The sequence below is a fragment of the Pollicipes pollicipes genome, unplaced genomic scaffold (genome assembly GCF_011947565.3).
Source record: "Pollicipes pollicipes isolate AB1234 unplaced genomic scaffold, Ppol_2.1 Scaffold_3447;HRSCAF=4054_pilon_pilon_pilon, whole genome shotgun sequence".
In the NCBI taxonomy this organism is placed as follows: Eukaryota; Metazoa; Arthropoda; class Thecostraca; order Pollicipedomorpha; family Pollicipedidae; genus Pollicipes; species Pollicipes pollicipes.
The window spans coordinates 28,041,738-28,060,123 of record NW_023596297.1 but is presented as its reverse complement, the minus strand read 5'-3'; the positions used below and the strand labels follow the sequence as shown (position 1 = coordinate 28,060,123).

The following is an 18,386-nucleotide window of genomic DNA, read 5'->3' as shown; positions in this document are numbered from 1 at the left end:
GCTGTCAACCACCAAGTGTTCACAGAAAGATGCATGTTTTTTGGCATCATCTGTGTGCATTATTGACTTACTTCATTGTATTCCAATGATATTGTTTTGTATTGTAATCAACAATATGTTGTGCAAGCTCAGCTTTTAGCTGGACTTAATTGCCCCTGCAGGAATTTTGGGTGGTGTTTCCTATATTCCTTGTAGCATTTTTGATCCTAAAAAGCCAGGCTGTAGACTCATTAATGATGATAATTTCTCTCATGTTTTATCTGATAAAATCACAACTGAAATGTAGTAAATATTAGAAATTACCAAATCTATACTTGCTGATAGGGTCAGTTTTTAGAAGTCATTTTTCAAGCACTAAGTAATCCCTGATATGTTGTTTTTCAGCAATGGCAGAGCTTTGGCTGGAGCATTGAGAGTGAAGCAGAAGATAGAAGGCTGATGCACTATATGTTCTTCATCTCAATTAGCTGTGGTGTTGTGCTATGCAGCTTCATCTGGGCATATTTGCCTGACCCTAGGTATTTAGAACATTGTACAGCAGTCTACCATGATGATATGTGGTAGTGCAGTGGTTCCATGTGTGCCTATGAATTTTAACATTATATTAAAGGCCACTGCATGAGACTAACTGGGTAGAGAGGCATGGGGATGGAGGAAGGGCAGCACAAGTGACATGTTTTTGCAGAAAAGTCAAAGTATTGTGTATGGCATGCATGTGTGAAACCTGCAGCTCAGTTTGTCAGCCTGTCCCTCTGCTTTTAGTCAGCAATATATTAATGGTTCACGACAGATTTGGGCAAACAGAATTAGTTGTGGCTAGTGTGCGACAGCTATCTATTATGGTTCTATATTATTTGTTTCTTTCTGGAGTGTGATGTCCCTATGGAAATATCCAGGTATGGGATGAAATGTCTTTAGAAATTTTTTTTCTTCATCCGTATTGTATGATGAATACCAGCCACAATCCCCCTGTCAAAGCCATGTGAACATCACACAGTGTCCCTGGTGAACTGAACAAGCATACCACTTTGTCAGGGGCCTGGACTGGGCACATCGGGAGGCATTCCTGCAGATCCATGCCCGTGAGTCTGCAGGCCTGCCGCTGCTTGACCCCAACCTGGTGGATCCGGCCAAGATTGAGCTTCCATCAGATGAGGAGCTGGGAGACACGAGGATCATCATCTAGACGATGGCACCGCACCCCCGTATTGTACATAGTGACGCGCCGGGCCGCGCCGGTGTGTGATTGAGGAACTCGGAGACCCCCGAGGTGGTGTGCTCCCATGCCTGGTGAGAAATAGAGTACTGCGGACATTCCAGTGTGTGATTCCGCGTAAACTATGCTAGGGAGCCGTGTACGGCGCCAAACATGAGATCACGTTGGTCGTTCCGCGTGTTCACCGGCACCACACCTGACAAACAACTGGCTATAATTTATTAAAAGCCATTCGTTTGTAAAAACGCAGATGGCTCACGACCCGTGAGCCGCGCCACTTCAGCTGTGTCTTCATGCCATAGGCCATTTGGGCTATCACAAAGTGCATCTCAACCATCACATGGTCGCCCTCAACTGAGGCCCACAAGCCAGGCAGACGGTAATGCCTGGGAATGAGTTGGCCGTGCGATAATGAGAGCGAGTTCACCGCTAATGGGGAGAAGCGGGCCGCCGTCACTCAGTCACTGTCGCTGTCACTGTCGAACAGCACGCCCTTGCGGCGGGTCGGTCTGGACGAGGTGCGGGTGCCAGACTGGGACGAGCCGCTGCTGGTCCGCGACGGCCGCGGCGCCGCCGCGAACGCCGCCGTGATGGGCACCAGGCCCTGCCGTCACATATGCGCACATGGTCACCGAGACTGCGACAATATCGTGGGAGCGCGGCGCGACGCGTTGTACACTGCGTCATGACGGTCTCGCTACCGCACGCACCAGGTCAAGGCGATCGGCAGGCACCGGACTCACCTGAACGGGGAGGTGGAGTGTGATCGCCGATGAAGGTCACGAAAACGCGGCGCATGGGGGGACTCGCGCATGCTGCCGCTCACCCAGCGGTACACAGCAATACAGGTCATGACTCTGGGTCTCTGGTGCCACGGCTGACGTCCAGCCAGTACCGTCACCGCACGTACAAACACGAGTTAGAGTTAACACGCGCACGGGTGGGGCCAATGTGACCCCCTCGAAGGTTGTCAGGAATGGTTTCCGAACGGCATGGCGTAGCCACGCCAAATTTGGCATAGGTGTGGACAAATGAATAGCAGATCGTTTGGTATCACAAATTTAGATGTATCTTACAAGGTCGCTGACCTACGGCAGGTTTAAGTCGGGCTATGAATTCAGCGAGGTCAATGCTAGGGAATCGTTCAATCTGATGCAAAAACGAAATGTCAGACGAAGTGATACATCACTGAAATACTTCCTTAGGCAACACAAAAATTAAATGCACAAATTCCATTGCCTGAAGTCAGGTATGAAGGTTATACCAGGGTCAAAAACAACCTGTCTTATTGCTTTAGAACTTGCTGTGACAGGAGGTTTCTGGCGCTCGTTTCGAATTTACTGATAACGGGAACCGCATTATACATCTTCCATAGACTTCTTATAGGTGAGAGCAGGCCACTGACCCAAAATGACCCAGGTCAACATTTTGTCTTGGGAACATACTGCCCAGCATAATTTCTGTCGCTTATTTAAATGCAAAAATCAAAGCAGTCTTGCCTGAGTTTGGTCACCGTGACCTTTGAAAGGTCGAAAAAGGCCAATGAAGTTAAATAAGCGTGCGACCTTTTGCCTGGAACAGGTGTCTAACTTCTGGCTGCACTTAAGACGCCAAATTGCGGTTTGACCCTGTTTGATCTTATTCGACCCCAAAGCCATGACCTAGGAACCTCAAACTTCGACCCACGTGAGTTCACGTACAGGCCAACACACCCCGTAAATCTGGTGTCTTAGCACACTTAGTTTCTGAGATCTCAGCAGGGTCAGGGCCCTCGCCCGAGCGAAGTGTATCCAACCCGCCACCCGGGCGTGTGCTAAAAGTCCAGCATATCCAATCATGATAACGGGCCACGACAGCGCACAAAGACGGGACATAGTGCTCAGATGCCTCATACACCGCGTTCCCCGCGCCCTTTCCGCGGTGGCGGGCCACGCCTGCCAGGCGCCAGCAGAGCCGGCCTGTCGTGTCCGACCCGCACCTTGCTGGCAGCGGCGCGGCCGCGTCCCCGTCCACGCCCGCGGGGTGCGGGACGTCCGTCGCCGGCGCCGCGACCGGCGCGGCCGCGGCCGCCCCGCGCCGCTCGCGCTCCAGCCCGCCGCCCGCCGCCAGTCGCGCTCTCCGCTGCAACATGGCATAGGCTGGTGAGGTAGACAGGGGCGCTGTACACAGCGCCGCGATGCGGGCTACAGCGCCCAATAACAGCCACAGCGCTGGGACACGAGCCACAGCGCTGGGGTACCGGCCACGGCGCTGGGAGACGGGCCAAAGCGCTGCGAGACGGGTCATAGCGCTGGGACACGGGCCACAGCGCTGGGAGAGGGGCCGCAATGCTGGGACACGGGCTACAGTGCTGGGAGAGGGGCCACAGCGTTGGAACACGAACCACAACGCTGGGATACCGGCCACAGCGCTGCGCTGGGGCATGGGCCATAGCGCAAATGTGACACCCGCCGTGTCCATGCGTTTCCTACCAGGTGTGATGATCGTTGATGCACACCTACTAGTCACGTGGCTCGTGTCTATCGTTGGCGGGTGCACCCCCTCCCCCCCTGTCGTGACCTCCGCAGTGTCCGGAGCCACGCCTGACCCCGGCATCGTGCCAGCGTCGCGACCGGCGCCTGCCGTCCCGTACCTGGTGGGTCGTCCGGCATCATCACGTCGTCCGAGTCAGAGTCGGAGATGATGGTGACGGCAGCGACGTCCGGCAGCGGCGGCGGCGGCGGAGAGCCGCCCTCTAGCACGCCGCGCATCTGTCGGACACCGTCGGCCAGTCACCGGCTGGCGCCAGCACAGCACTTCGTACACTGGAGACGCCGCTCATAGCGCTGGGCACGGCACAGCGCTCACCCCACACATGGTCCCAGCCAGATGGAACTGCTGTCCACGGAGCATGATTTCAGGGACGACGCCAAGACTCAGGAACGGAACATCTTTTGAACGACGATTGATGCAGAACGACGGTAGAATCCGCCATTTCCAAATTTCCCATGGAATCATACAAGGTTGTTTTCTGGTTGGCTGCGTCGTAACAGTCCTCTCACCATAACAATCATGGTAATCATCAAAGGCGCACCATAACGCTGGCGCAACCTTGATCATATACTAAGCGAACGTAGGCCCACGTAGCGAACGCCGACAGTGCAGTGGCACACGCCGCCAGAGAGAACAACTCCGTAAAGGCGCGTACCACAATGATCTTGACGGGACTCGCAAACGTTCACCCAATCGCTTCACCGTGCTTTGGTACGCCGCCCGGCCGACATGTCTGTGCGTGCTTCATGTTGTGACGCCGTGTTCACCTCCTCCTCCTCTTCGTCCGAATCCACCCTGAGCTTGTCGGCGGTGGCGGCGGTGGCGGCGGTGGCGGCGGTGGCGGCGGTGGCGGCGGTGGCTCCGCTACCGTTCATCTTCTCCAGCTTCTTCTGCGCGCGCTCCTCGCGGGCCCTGGCCAGCTCCTCCCGCGCGCTCGCCTCGCTGACTTCGAGCGGGCTGCGCGCCTGCAGCTCGGCCACCGCCCTCTTGATCTGGTGCCTGCGGCAGCGGGCGGCCGTCCCTGACATGCCTCGCCCTCGCCGGCAGTCTTTGGGCTCTGCCGCTTCGCGGCCATGCCAATCGTAGCACCTCTCGGTCGCCAGCACATATGTTCGATCGAGAACCAAGTGAGCGCGAATCGGGCGCGTCCAGCACTGCTGACACGACCCACATGGCGACAAACACGGCTTTACCTATGTCTCGTAAAAAATCACGAGCGTACAGCGTCGTCGTCGGCCGACGAGAGCCATTCGTGTCTTAGCTGGAGCTGTTTGCGGTCGGTACCTTGTAATAACACAGAGGCAATTGCTGACAGCTCTCAAAGGCAGCCGGGCACGGAACATGGCACCACACAGAACCTGGGCTGGTAAGCTGAGCTCCAAATGTTACCAAGTGGCTGCCAGAAAGACTACAGGATTGAACACCGCACGAAGCCCGCGTGGTCAGGCCAACAGACTCGCAAGCACTGACCCAGCAGCTACCAGTAACACTGCTGGATCCAGTAATTTGCACTGTCTGGGGAGAATTGACAGCCTGCAAATGACCGCTCGACAGCAGCACCAGTGAGCACTACTTACTTCACAACGTCGCTGATTGCACCAATCTCCTGCTTGAGGACGAAGCGATTGACAGCCATGCCCATCTTTCGCTCATCCAGCACGTGCAGTCCGGCACCCTCCTCCAGCTGCGCGAAGTACTGCACCACGAAATCTTCGACCCGCATCTCCTCCTGACAGACGCGCACAGTGAGAATAACAACAGCCCTATGGTCCAGTCGTTGCGGCAACGCTCTCGTCCTGTGGCGAAATTGATCAAATGGCAAGTGTGCAAAAAAAGGACTACAAGACCATAAACGTGGCGCTTGTGTCAATGCTAAGTCAGGGTAAGAATGAAGCAATATATACACGCCAACCCCTTCTGATGACGATAAAAAGAACTCACGCGGCACAGCGGAAACAGTCCTCACACATCCCTACCAACGCAGCTGACGCCCGCGTTGTCCGCAGGTCATACTACTGTCGGCAAGCTTCTGTCCAGACCCAGCCAGCGCACTTGGCAGTGAGCACTTACATGCTGCACGACGGCCGCCATCGCCCCGCCGTCCACGGCGTCGGCGCGCGCCTCCGCCTCGGTGCGCTCCCGCTTCAGCATGATCATGTCCTCGGGATTAGCCACCCGGTCCGAGTACTTCTGGCCGAAGCGCACGCCCTGGAACACCTGGTTCTCATCCGAGTACTCCACGCGCAGGCGCACCAGCGGGCGGCGCGGCTGCTTCTCGTGACCTGCCGGCGTCACACACAGCCACTGAGACGCATCACACACAGCCACTGAGACGCGTCACACACAGCCACTGAGACGCATCACACACAGCCACTGAGACGCGTCACACACGGTCACTGAGACGCGCCACGCACGGCTACTGAGACGCGCCACACAACGCCACTGAGACGCGTCACACACCACCACTGAGACCTCCCGTCGCCCAGACGCACCGGTCAGCTGCTCCTCCGCCTCCAGCAGCAGGTCGTCCACGTAGGCGGCGACGTACTGCTGCACGGCCGCCGACACGTCGCGCACGGTGAGGTCGAGGCTGGCGCACTCCGAGAGCCGCAACGTGCGAAACACGAACGGCCGCACCGTGCGCAGCGGCACGGACTCCATGCGGAACTCCTTGCCGCGCACCGTCAGCAGGCCGACCGCCTTCGGCTTGGCCTCGGCGTCGCACAGCGAGGTGGCCACCGAGCTGCCTGCGCGCGCGCGGCCGCCCGTTGTCAGGTCGCGCTGACGGCGGCAGGGTCGGTGGCGGCCACCGCGCTCGGCTCGCTTCAGGCTGCGTGGGAACACTCTGATCGAGCCGGGCGTTTCAATGTTACAACTGCTAGCGCGGGAGCGTACCAGTGCCATTCTCGCGGCGACGTGGAGATCGTAAAAGATCGATCGGAGGGGAATTTGAAATTGCAGCAAGTTAAAGTACCAGCATGTCTAAAAAGTGCATGGGCGCGCATAAAATAGCCTAACAAAGACGAAACTCGTCAGTGAGGGACCAATAACACTGAGTTATGAAAGAACATTGAAGCAAACTCGAGCCAGCACCACCCACCACATCAGTTCGTGATTAGCACTGCCCACACGCCTCTGAAGTCGATCAGCCCACGGAGGCGAGGCACCGGTGCCCCGGCCGGCGCACCCATCATCCTCTGCCGGCAGTCAGCGGCCCATTCGGGGGCGCGCCCAGCGCACATCATCAGACCGCCGCCGCCGCCGCCGCGCAGACGACCGGGACGTTTCAGAAGAGGCCGACCACCTGACCTGTCGCGGACTCACCGGGCTGCGAGATGTAGAGCTGCGGACGCTCCTGCCACTCGGGCCGCAGGCGGTTCTCGTGCTCGTGCCCCCACACCACCAGGTCGAGGAAGTCGTCCAGAAACTCCACCGGAATGTAGTTCTTGGGGCCGTGTTTCACGCGGTTTTGGTGGCAGCACGAACAGATTAAACCAGCTTTCTGTGTCTTCTTTAGGACGGAGCATCACGAACTAGACAGACAGACCCGCCGCGTCAGTGGTGGTTCCTCCAATAGAGAGGACGTGCAACGAGCTCACTTGTTGTGAGCTCAGCTGTCAGTGAGTGTGTGAGCTCACTCACACACTCACTGACAGGCAGAGCAGGCCGATATTTTCTTTGCTACGCCTGAATGTGAATGAGCCCTGTCTCGGCACGTGACTGGTCACCCCTGTCATGGCACGTGACTGGTGAGCTCCGTCTCAGCACGTGACTGGCGAGCTCCGTCTTCGCACGTGACTGGCGAGCTCCGTCTCCGCACGTGACTGGTCACCCATGTCTCCGCACGTGACTGTTGAACCCTGTCTCGGCACGTAACTGATCACCCCTGTCTTAGCACGTGACTGGTCACCCCTGTCTCGGCACGTGACTGCTAAGCCCCGTCTCGGCACGTAACTGATCACTCCTGTCTTGGCACGTGACTGGTCACCCCTGTCTCGGCACGTGACTGGTGAGCCCTGTCTTGGCACGTGACTGGTCACCCCTGTCTCGGCACGTGACTGGTCACCTCTGTCTCGGCACGTGACTGGTGAGCCCTATCTGGCACGTGACTGAAAAGCCCAGTCAACTCTGTTTCAGCACGTGACTGGTCACCGCCGGGCTCTCACGTTGCCGCCGGTGAAGATGCGGTGCAGCCGCTCGTCCCGGACGTTGCCGAGCCCGTACAGCGCCAGCTTGGTCTGGCCCTTCTGCAGCAGCACGGGCGCCAGCCGGACAGACTTGAGGTCGGTCCAGCGGCCGAAGTAGTTGATGAGTCCCGCCACGGAGAGCAGTTCAAGGGCAGCCGTGTCACCCAGCCCTGGGGTGGCAGAGCAGTTATAACTGATGAGTCCCGCCACGGAGAGCAGTTCAAGGGCGGCCGTGTCACCCAGCCCTGGGGTGGCGGAGCAGCTATAACTGATGAGTCCCGCCACGGAGAGCAGTTCAAGGGAGGCCGTGTCACCCAGCCCTGGGGTGGCGGAGCAGCTTCAACTGCAGGCTCTCATTCGCTAAGAAAGGATAAGGTACAAAATATGACACAACAGATAAAAACGTCCTGTCCCAGATAAAAACGTAGTTCATGACAAAATGACCCTTCACGGCCAGAGTTCAGCATACGACCTCCATCAAAATCGGTAGCAGCCTTCACAAATAGACTGGATGGCGAGGTGATCATGAACAAAATGTATGAGGCCATACAAAGCATGGTGGACTCCAGCAATGTTCACCCACCGCTGATGTCGTCGTGGTTGCCATGGATGGAGAACACGGGCATCGCGATGTTAAGGTTGGGGTCGTGAAAATTCACCCGTGGCTCCTGCATGCAGAAATCCTGACTGGGGTCGCTCAGGTATTCAAATGCTACCGGTCTGAAATAAATCAGAGGTCATCATTAGTCTTCAGAGGAAAGGCACCATGATAGGAGTTGGGAGCAGATGAGGACAGATGCTATTTGCAATCAGGTGTATGCCATGTTGGAATTGCAAGCTGGATGTAGCAATTAATGTTACATTGGATGTTGTATGTTAAGATTGGATGTTAAACAGCATCGCACCATTTCCTTTTCAGAAGAGCAAATGGCTACTACCAATCAAAACAGAGTGCAAACAACATGGTTTTGAGGCCCATATGAAGGTCAGTTTAGGATACTGTCTACCACAAACTATGCATTGTCACTGCCTGCCATTGAGACAGCTTGAAATATAGTTATCTATCCAATACCTGACCTGAGATTGGAAATGTGTTCAGGATATTCTTAGAGACATGCTACTTACCTGTCACCAAGACAATACTTTTTTAGGAGTTGTGAACATTGTATCACACAATTTCGAGATGGCTTATTTTCATGAAAGAGATCCCCACCAAGCAATATAAAATCTGCTTCTTTTTCATGGGCTAGTTGCAGAATCTCTTCAAATGTGGTCATGCTGTCACTGCCTGGAAATCAAGTAACCACAGATATAATTTTCTCCATAGATGTAGAGATGTCCAAGAACATGGGGGGGGGGGGCTGATGACTATTTTGAAACCAATATGCACATGTTTTACTCAGATTTTAATCTGAGGTGATGCAAGATGTGAAAGCAAGGACACGATTAGTTTAATGCACACTGAAAGCAGATATATGACCTAAATAATATGAATGGTCCAAGAAAAAAACAGATGTCAAAAAACTGTGGAAACTATGCATTTCAGTTGCAAGCCCCAAACTGCATCTTCAAGTCATACCTCTTTCTCCATGCTTCTCCTGGTACCCTAGGTGATTATCTGTTGCCACTAGAATTCTAAATTCATCCTCTGTGCCCAGTTCTGCAGGCATGATGGATCTGTAAAAGGCACTTTTGTCAGCAACCTGTTCTCTCATCGTACTCTCGCAATTCCAAAGCAAGGCATAAAGATATATGAATAGGTGCAGGATAGAACTTGGACCTAAAGAGCACATGTCAAGCCACCTTAGAAATTACTCCAAGGTCAGGTGGGCATAGAAAGAAGAATAACTGAATATCCAGCATAATCAGTCTGCAAGAACCCAGGTGCAGCCACTTGACAAATACAAGAGTGCACTTAACAAAGGCAGATCTCTCAGCTAGTTGCCAAGCCAGGGGTCAAAATGCAAATAATACATGTGATGTGGAACATGTGCACCATCTGGGCAAACTTTGTGCTAAATTGTTTCTAGTATGCACACCAAGCTATCAATGTCCCGAGGTTAGCAGCCACAACTAATAGCAAGTATGAATATTCCATGTCTGAAATAATTTGGAGGCTGTAAGAGCAATTAATGCTGTTCACAATCAAACATTTTGAAATTCAATAAAAGTTAACCAAAGCAGTGTTTATAGGACAATTGCACCAAGCTCAGCAGTTAGTGCATTGTTGTCACTGGCTCCAAAAGCAGCACACTGGTTTTTAGCCAATGGGCCAAGCAGTCACCATCTGGCATTGTAAAGTGAATGGCAAACCACAATCAATCTAAAAGCAGAGAATGGATATGAATTATGCTTAGTCCAGAACAACCCTTACATGCATGAATCAGACCATAATTGGTGTAAAATGGCCCACTGCTAGTAAACCCAGAACATCAATAACAAACCAGGCAGACAAGTACCACACAAGTTTGACAAGTTTGATAAGTTGGTCATTGTATGTCAGGTAGGTTGCAGGATCAGTAGCATAGCCAGCTTTTGCATAGTTTTTGAACAGTGGAGGGAGGAAGGAACTCAGATCCTAGGAAGCCCTTTCAGCCAAAGGTGGCTCTTTGTCACAAGCATTGTTTTTTAAATTCAGAGGAACTGGACCAAATTGGAAGTTTAACCCTCCATTGCCCAATACCTATCAAATGCAGTCCCGCCAACTTGCGGTGCCTCCCAATCTTTGCTTCGCTGTTACGTGAGGGAAGGACAGTCGATGGCAGAACAGCAGCGCAATGGCTAAATGAACATTGTGGATCATTTCCTCTTGATTATCATACCATCGAATCTTGAAAAACAGCAACACCAACACCCCCTCACAACACCACCTCTCTCACACACACACACCCAAATCGCTCAGCAGCACACCACTTTCGTCAAACGTTCGCGCCATCAGGGTATGGAAGAGACATAAATGGCGCTAATGGTAAGCCATTTGTAACTGCTACCAAAGTAAATGAAAAGACGTCACAATAATTGACTCTGGGAGATTAAAATGGTTTAAAATGGGCTAATCACTGTGTAACACGAATTAATTCAGGCTCCAGAGGGCTGGAGATGTCCTGAGGGTCTTCGTGAGTCAGACTGTGACCTGGGGTACTTTGATTTACTTGACACTTTGCAACCTATAGTGACGTCAAAATGTGGTGCAGTCGCATGGATGGCAGGCTGCAACATTTCCGAAACTCCAGAATAAAAACAATGAGCTTGCCTAAAATTGGTGGCTGTGTTCGCAGCGGTTAAAAATCTTTGCTAAACGGGGCCTGTGTGCTCTTGCGTGTAGCACCTTGCGTGTAAAATCTTGGTGGGTACCTTGGAGCTTAGAGCAACTGGTGCACCTCGTGTGGACGTGACAAGCGAGAAATGTTTTGAATAGAGCCATAATAATAGGCTGTAAGCATAAAACCACAACAGTGCGACTTTTGGGCCGTAGGACAGTCTGGTCACTGAGCCCCAGGCTAGTCAGGAGACAGAGCCCCAACCTAGTCAGGAGACAGAGCCCCAACCTAGTCAGGAGACAGAGCCCCAGGCTAGTCAGGAGACAGAGTCCTAGGCTAGTCAGGTCACTGGGGCCTATGCCAGTCTGCAAAAATCCATCCGCTGTGCTGGATGCCTATATGACTCAGGTGCTCCTGGCCTCATGCTTGTATGTACTAAACTTGTGTGATTCCAGTGGTGCTGAATTAATTTTCATATTCCTGTGGGAGAACTGTTCCATGACACTTTTGCCTGTAATTACCTTCTCAGCATCATCATTTTGTGAAACATTGGCACTATGCACCAACATTGGTGTCAGCTGTGGGAAACCCAGTGCTCACATTCATGGCATGCATGCACCAAAAATTTTGATATAGTCACTGCTGTGCTGGGCATGGTGCCAATGCATTTGTACAGTCTGACCTAGGTATTAAAGCCATTTTCTAAAGCTAAGATTTGTATAAGCAAGTGACATTTAGTGGGAGAATACCTGTTACACCCACCTTGTCCTTTTCAGTTGAGAGTTCAGTTGATAACATTATTTTTATATCTTTGATGACACTCAGTTGGCTCACCCACCTGGTAGGGATTCTTTTTCTTCTAAAGTGGCACTTATTGTCATCTGTTATCCATTGAGAATCAGAAGCCAGAAGCACCATCCCTTTGTTCAACCTTGCATCCATCTCATGGCTCAGTTAGTTTGTGTGTCTGTGCTTTGGTCCACCAACACATGGAAGGGTAGGTTAGAGCTGCTTTAAGCATCCATTTTTCAGTGTTGACTGGTCTGGCCTGTGGATGGTGGCTGCATTGGTACTAAAGGTCAGGTGATGCCTGAGAGCAGGACACACATTGTCAAGCATTGTGTGTGGACACCATGACATATTTCAGTAAGATCCTGTTGGTGTAGAGGTGATGCACAGCTTCCAACTTGGGATAGCCTACCCAAATTTGATGACAGAAATGTTGTGTTTTATATAAAAAAGCTGATAAGATCATAGATACTGACTAAATCTGATGATATAGCATGTCTTTGTGGATGTGAAAGATCAACAAAATCTGATCCAAGTGGGACAGCTTACTACTATATTTGAGACAATATTCTATCTGCCCCAAGCATGTTGTTCATATCTTGACCATGGTTTGCAGAGTGTCCAAGCATTGCTGCACATTCTGCTTTTAGTGCCAAATATTGCTGTTAACCTGGAATTTCACTGTGGGATGGTGTGTGTCAGGACTCACTGGTGGCAATGTTTCATTTATGGCACCACATGTGATGCTGATAATGAGCCAAAGTTGTATCCCAAAGACATTCATCAATTGCACATGCCCATCATCTCTTCACCATAATCAACTGATTATCATAGTGGACCATGCCATACTCCAATTAAAAAACATATACAGCCCATTCATAAGCCAGATTTCACCCAGCATGGCCATTGATTTGCAAGTATGTGAACCTGAATCTGCATTAAACTGAACACAGGCTTAGAAGCATCATGCAGGATTTAGGCAACATTAATGCATTGTTGAGGTGCTAAAGCTTGATTGTGAGCAACAAGGTAACATGCTTGGAATGAACTTAACAATACTCCAGGGCACCAGTACATATTGGATGGATGGAGCTGATGACTTCTTGTTGGCAGTGATCTGAAATAAAAGAACAAAAACAGCACAAACAGCACTAAAAATGGAATGACATTGTGTTGCACAAGTGACAGCCCATTTAATGTGGCCTGAAAACAGAGATCTCATGTTATCCACTGTGACATTTTGAAACAGGTTTCCCAGAATCTCAGAAGCTTGATAAATATGGACATTATGGTCTTAATAGTGTGTTATATGATTGTTATATGCATGTGATTTCATTATTTTTACCCAAATTTTGGTTACATCTAGCTCATGTTGACATACTAGTGTTAAACATTATGTGCAAGTGCATATCCCTCAATGTTTTGTCTGTTTTCAGGCACAGTGGTACATCCAAGATGCATTCTGCTGCAATGTTCTCAGCTCTCTTGATCATTGTTGCCTCTTTTACTATCCATGATACTGAGGTGAGTACTCTTACATTACACTAGCTATTTATCAATTTGTGATATATATATATATATATATATATATATATATATATATATATATATATATATATATATATATATATATATATTGGTCATCTACAACTAAATTATGCTGCTTGATGACCCAGCTTTACAACATATATGAAACAAGATATTAGTTTTGCAGATGGATTATTTCTTTGAGGGTCATCCTGGCCTGGTCACTAAGTATCTGCTTAATCCTTCAGTTTGTTAGTTCTTGGCCTTTGTCAGGTGTTGACTCCTGGAAGGGATGGGATGAAGTTTGGTTTTCAGTACTGTAGACATCATAACCCAAACTCTTCTTGCAGTTGCAGAGCTTTGGATCAGGATATTCTGATTATGTGTCCAGCATTCTACCATTAAGCTGGCAGTCTTCTGGAGTCTAGAGTTCTACTGCTGGGCTGAGAGACATTCCCAGTCAGTTCAGTGGTAGAATGTTGGACTCATAATCAGCATACCCCGGCTCGGCTCCCATCAATTCCAAGTACAAGACGTGGGTCATTATGCATGCATGACTTCAACGTCAGTACCACCCAGTCCTTTACAGTGCATCAACAACACCTGATGCTGTCTGAAAGAAGCAACTGGCCAAAACAAAGTGGGCAACTAAAATGCCAGGCGAGGATGATTAGTTTGATCAATTATTTCGGCCCATAGTCGGTCCAAGTGTTTGATCTTTGCTTTTTTATGTTTGTTATGTTTAAGATTGTAGCTCCCTCTGCATTGTATTCATATGTCAAGTTATTCTTCATAGTTCTTTACAACATACCAGTGCAAGTTAAGGTTGATTTTGGCACTTTTGATCTCTTTCAGGCCCTCTATGAAGATGTGAGATGTAAGTGTGTTTGTCCCAACCCAAATGTTGTTAATGGGTCATCATCTGACAGAAAACTCTACATTGCCAATGTGGCTCCGAATCTGTGGTAAGCATATTTTACCAGATATGTTCCAATTATCCTTTATGTGGCAATGGCAGAATCTTTTACGTGTTAGTGTTCTAGGGTGTGTAAAAATGGTCCATGAAGAGCTGTGCTTCAATGCAAACTTGTTTGAAAAAATGCTGATTTTTGTATGCACCACCAGTCCTGCCTTGTTGGCAGTGGTGAATGCTGTGTATAATTTCCATATGATTTGGTGGTCTTGTGCCTTGATTTCATGATCTCATGTTGTATCTTGAAGAAACAAATTGCTTTTGATTGTAGTACACCCACTGTGTGTTACAATTAGTAGTATGTTATTTTCTAAATTTTGGAAACATATGGAATATAGCATGTATGGGACCATTCTGTGTGGAGCATATTGTTACCCAAAGATTGAAATTCTCTGCACTTAAAGCACATAATTATATTCTGCCATGCTGTCGCCAGAAAATTGGTTCACGTCAGATGTGTCGTGTTTCAGCAATTGTGACAATGTGATTCTGCCGGAGCTGCCTGCGAATTTCTCGAAAAGTCGTGAATTCTGTCCGCTTTGTGAATGCAAGTTTGAAAGCAGGAATACCACCACGATCAAGGTCTGTGTCTGCCTATCTTTTAAACCGTCTCTGACCAGTTGTTTGCTCTGTAATTAGTTCGCGTATGAAACGCGCGGGAAGCGCCTGTACAGATCGCCACCTCGCTCTGCTCGTGCGTCGTGATTCATCCTATTGTCATGAGTTTGTCCGACTAGGATTTTATATTGCGTCACATTTTGACATACGCATACATGGTCGGTGATGGATGTGGATGCAGAGTGCTCATTTTTCATGCTCACGATCATGCAATGCTTGAAGAAGTTAGCAACGAGCGATAAGCAACCATGCGATATCATCTTGTGCGTCATACGTAATCCGAACACCACAGCATCATCCAAACACCCATCGTTTTCCTGTGCCCTAACGCTTCTATTCGTGAGGTACTGTACGGTAGTGCTGCGCTCGCTTGGGTGCCGGTTCGTTGCCTCGCCTAACGTGGCTGCACTCCCGCACTCTGCCGGCAGGTGGTCGTCATCCTAATCATATGCATCATCTCGGTGCTGGTGATCTACATGACGTTCCTCAGCTGCCTGGATCCCATCCTGAACAAGCGGCGTGCCACATCCACTTATCAGGAACAGACCAACGACGAGGTGAGGCCCGGCCAGCCGATCCGTCCATACAGGCGCCGCGTGCACACGCGGAACTCGCCCTCAGACTGGTAAAACGCTCCCACGTAGAGTGGGACTTATGATACAGCCTCCCATGCGAACTATGTAAAGGTTAGCGATACAAGCGACGCCCATGTCTTTGTGCACTGCGGTGGATTCTGGGCCTTAGTTGTCAATTCCTACACAAGGGTACTCTGTTACTGTTGTCCATTAGGAGCGGCTAGCGCTATTAAAGGGGCGAATAGGCGCAGGCAAAAGGGAGAAAGTCTGCCTCCCCCCCCTCACCTCATGATACTCACGTTTTTCATTTCTCACCATGGATGGCTTCTGACAGAAGGTTACTTATCAGCGTGCTACGTTCTCGCCGAACTTTGCCCCTCGCCTCTCCTTAACGACTATCCTGGCTGCCTCCCTGTAAGGCATGTTAAGTGATACTGCATTTTAAGAGTTGTGGTTTAGGTGGAAACACCACGTGCTGTGAAAGTTTGTAGCACAAAACTGGAGTCCCAGAACAGTATTTTGTAAAAGTTGTTCCGAATGATTTGCATGAGTGGCTTTGGGTTCAGAGCACCTGGAGCATAGCTTGCTGTGTTTGCCTTGAACCTACCAACCGAGTTGTGTTGTTTGGTTCAATGGATAGTTTTGTCCCCATATTTTCGCCGTACAGGACTGCGGAGAGCTTTATACGGATACAACTGAAATAGGGACAGTTAAGGTAAATTATGTAAATTATTGGATCACTGCCAGAGGGTTCCAACAGTCAAACAGCTTAGATGCACTTCTGGAAAACCAGAGGAACGGTTTCGATTTCTCTGCGATACCCGCCCTTCCCGCTAGGATGAAAAGCAGACGACGCCACAGAGTCTCAGCAGCTGAGTGCAGTCGTAAAGCCCCAACAGCGACGACCTTTGGGCCCTAGACAAAGTGGGGCGTATAACTGCGGTCTGTAATGGCTGGCATACGAATCACCGAGATGTATGAAATAGTTTACGCCTAGGCGTCGTCGTCTGGCTGTGTGTACCACTTGGGTGCGCGTATCCCCATGATGACAGGGGTGTGTAGCTTGCGGCGCACTTTGCGGCAAATCCACTACGCTTAATTGTAATTGTGCTTCCATATGCATCGGAACTTATGGCAGCACCTACGAATGTGAAAAAAATCAGCTGTAGGCCGGAAAGGAATGTACGTAGCCGGTTTGTGCTTGACACCATTGCCAATCGGAATGGAGTTCGGTGTGACCAGGTGTCGCGAGTCAGGTTAAATTCATTCCTTTGAGCATTTGTTGTGATTCAAGGTCAGGGCTGAGTCAGCCAAATCATCGGTGGGTCGGGTTAAATGGAAATGTAAGCAATGGCATCCATTAAAAGCGCGCGGCCGATGTGTCGACCAAATGAACCATACCTGCCCATGGCTGCTCCGTTAAAATGTATCTCCTACGTTGGCTTCAGGCCAGGGCATTGCTTTGGTGATATAATGGTTTGGCTCAGTAGCTACTATCAGAATTGACTCCATCGGAATCGATTGTGGAGAAGAACCATGCATCCTGGAGTCGGGACCCGGTTCAACTCTGTTGAACCGGGTCCGGGAGTTGTACTGCTCTGTTCTGAGCGGGAGTCAAAGTGAGCCCTGGAAGCAGTGAGTCGGCGCCATAGGCCGTGGCTGGGTGCTGGAGTAAGTCTGCGGGAGACAAACATTTCTTCAATTTGTGGTGTGGCGTGTATCATGAACACACATACCGTGTAGACGGAGCCTCTGTGGAGATGGAGGGCAAACACCCAATCTTGCTTCCCTCCATGCGCCGTCTTAGGGCTAACGCTAAATGTTGCCCGGACTTGGGGCGGGGGAGGGGACAGCCCCTCCTGCCCCCCCCCCCCCCTTATCTGCAGCCCCTGTCCACCATGCGAGCTGTGTTGTCGAGCCCAGCCGATGGCGTCGCCCCCGCTCTTTTGCCAGATAGGAATGCGGATGGATCTTAGGTATGATGTAACGTTGCAGGGCAGCCGCTCTCATTGGCTGGTTGTCAGCTGACCTTTCTGTGTCTGCCGGGTCAGGTGACCAATCCGCTTCGCGGCTAGTATCCAGTGCCGCCTCATAACGGCCCGGCGTCCTTCCCCAGACCATGAAGACGTCATCTTGTGTATGAGATCGAATTACACAGGCGTAGTTTCAGCTCTACATGTACAACACTTGAACCTTTCCAAAAGACGGTCTGTTTATTTAAACACGTCACGCAAGCTCATCTGGGATCTGTGGTTTGGGAGATAATGACTTGTTGAACTGAGCGGCGCTTCGACTGATATGGCAGTTTCGCAGAATTGGGGACATACGAGATACTTTATCAAAGTGAACTGGTCGAAATATACTGTGCATGTTCATTGTATTGAACTGTCACGGACCTCGTACATGCCCAGTGTGTGCATGACCCTGACCCGTCTACGCTGGACCTCGTCCCTGACCGTCTGCGCTGGACCTCGTCCGTGACCCGTCTGCGCAGGGTCGCGCCGCCGAGCCGTCAGCTGACGCGCCTGCGCCGTTCCAGGACGAGTTGAGCGGCCGGATGGCGCAGCCGCTGTACGAGCAGGGCAGCGTGCTCAACCGCGTCGGCAACCGGCAGGACCGCTGGAAGCGCCAGGTGCAGGAACAGCGCAACAACATCTACGTGCGCCGCACCATGCTCAACTAGCGTGGCCGGGGCTTCTGTGCGCCGCG

At 50.8% G+C, this 18,386-nt stretch overlaps 3 protein-coding genes across 3 annotated transcripts; 2 read left to right on the top strand and 1 right to left on the bottom strand.

Moving 5' to 3' along the window:
* Positions 1-369: 369 nt before the first annotated feature.
* On the top strand, positions 370-1,308 carry NP15.6 (NADH dehydrogenase [ubiquinone] 1 beta subcomplex subunit NP15.6). Its single transcript, XM_037215098.1, has 2 exons — positions 370-518; positions 1,036-1,308. The coding sequence occupies exons 1-2, from the start codon at positions 439-441 to the stop codon at positions 1,184-1,186; spliced, it is 231 nt and encodes a 76-aa protein (XP_037070993.1). The 5' UTR covers positions 370-438; the 3' UTR covers positions 1,187-1,308.
* A 365-nt stretch (positions 1,309-1,673) lies between these two features.
* On the bottom strand, positions 1,674-10,814 carry LOC119092381 (double-strand break repair protein MRE11-like). Its single transcript, XM_037215344.1, is given in 15 exon segments — positions 1,674-1,725; positions 3,195-3,198; positions 3,308-3,337; positions 3,849-3,966; positions 4,516-4,747; positions 5,326-5,477; positions 5,819-6,030; positions 6,241-6,495; positions 7,073-7,223; positions 7,225-7,281; positions 7,915-8,105; positions 8,519-8,655; positions 9,061-9,223; positions 9,515-9,612; positions 10,758-10,814. Coding segments are annotated over 14 exon segments (1,845 nt in total). The 5' UTR covers positions 9,606-9,612; positions 10,758-10,814.
* A 367-nt stretch (positions 10,815-11,181) lies between these two features.
* On the top strand, positions 11,182-18,386 carry LOC119091765 (uncharacterized protein CG1161). Its single transcript, XM_037214635.1, has 6 exons — positions 11,182-11,281; positions 13,421-13,508; positions 14,367-14,476; positions 14,955-15,066; positions 15,531-15,659; positions 18,217-18,386. Exons 2-6 carry the CDS (start codon positions 13,440-13,442, stop codon positions 18,358-18,360), a joined length of 564 nt encoding a protein of 187 aa, XP_037070530.1. The 5' UTR covers positions 11,182-11,281; positions 13,421-13,439; the 3' UTR covers positions 18,361-18,386.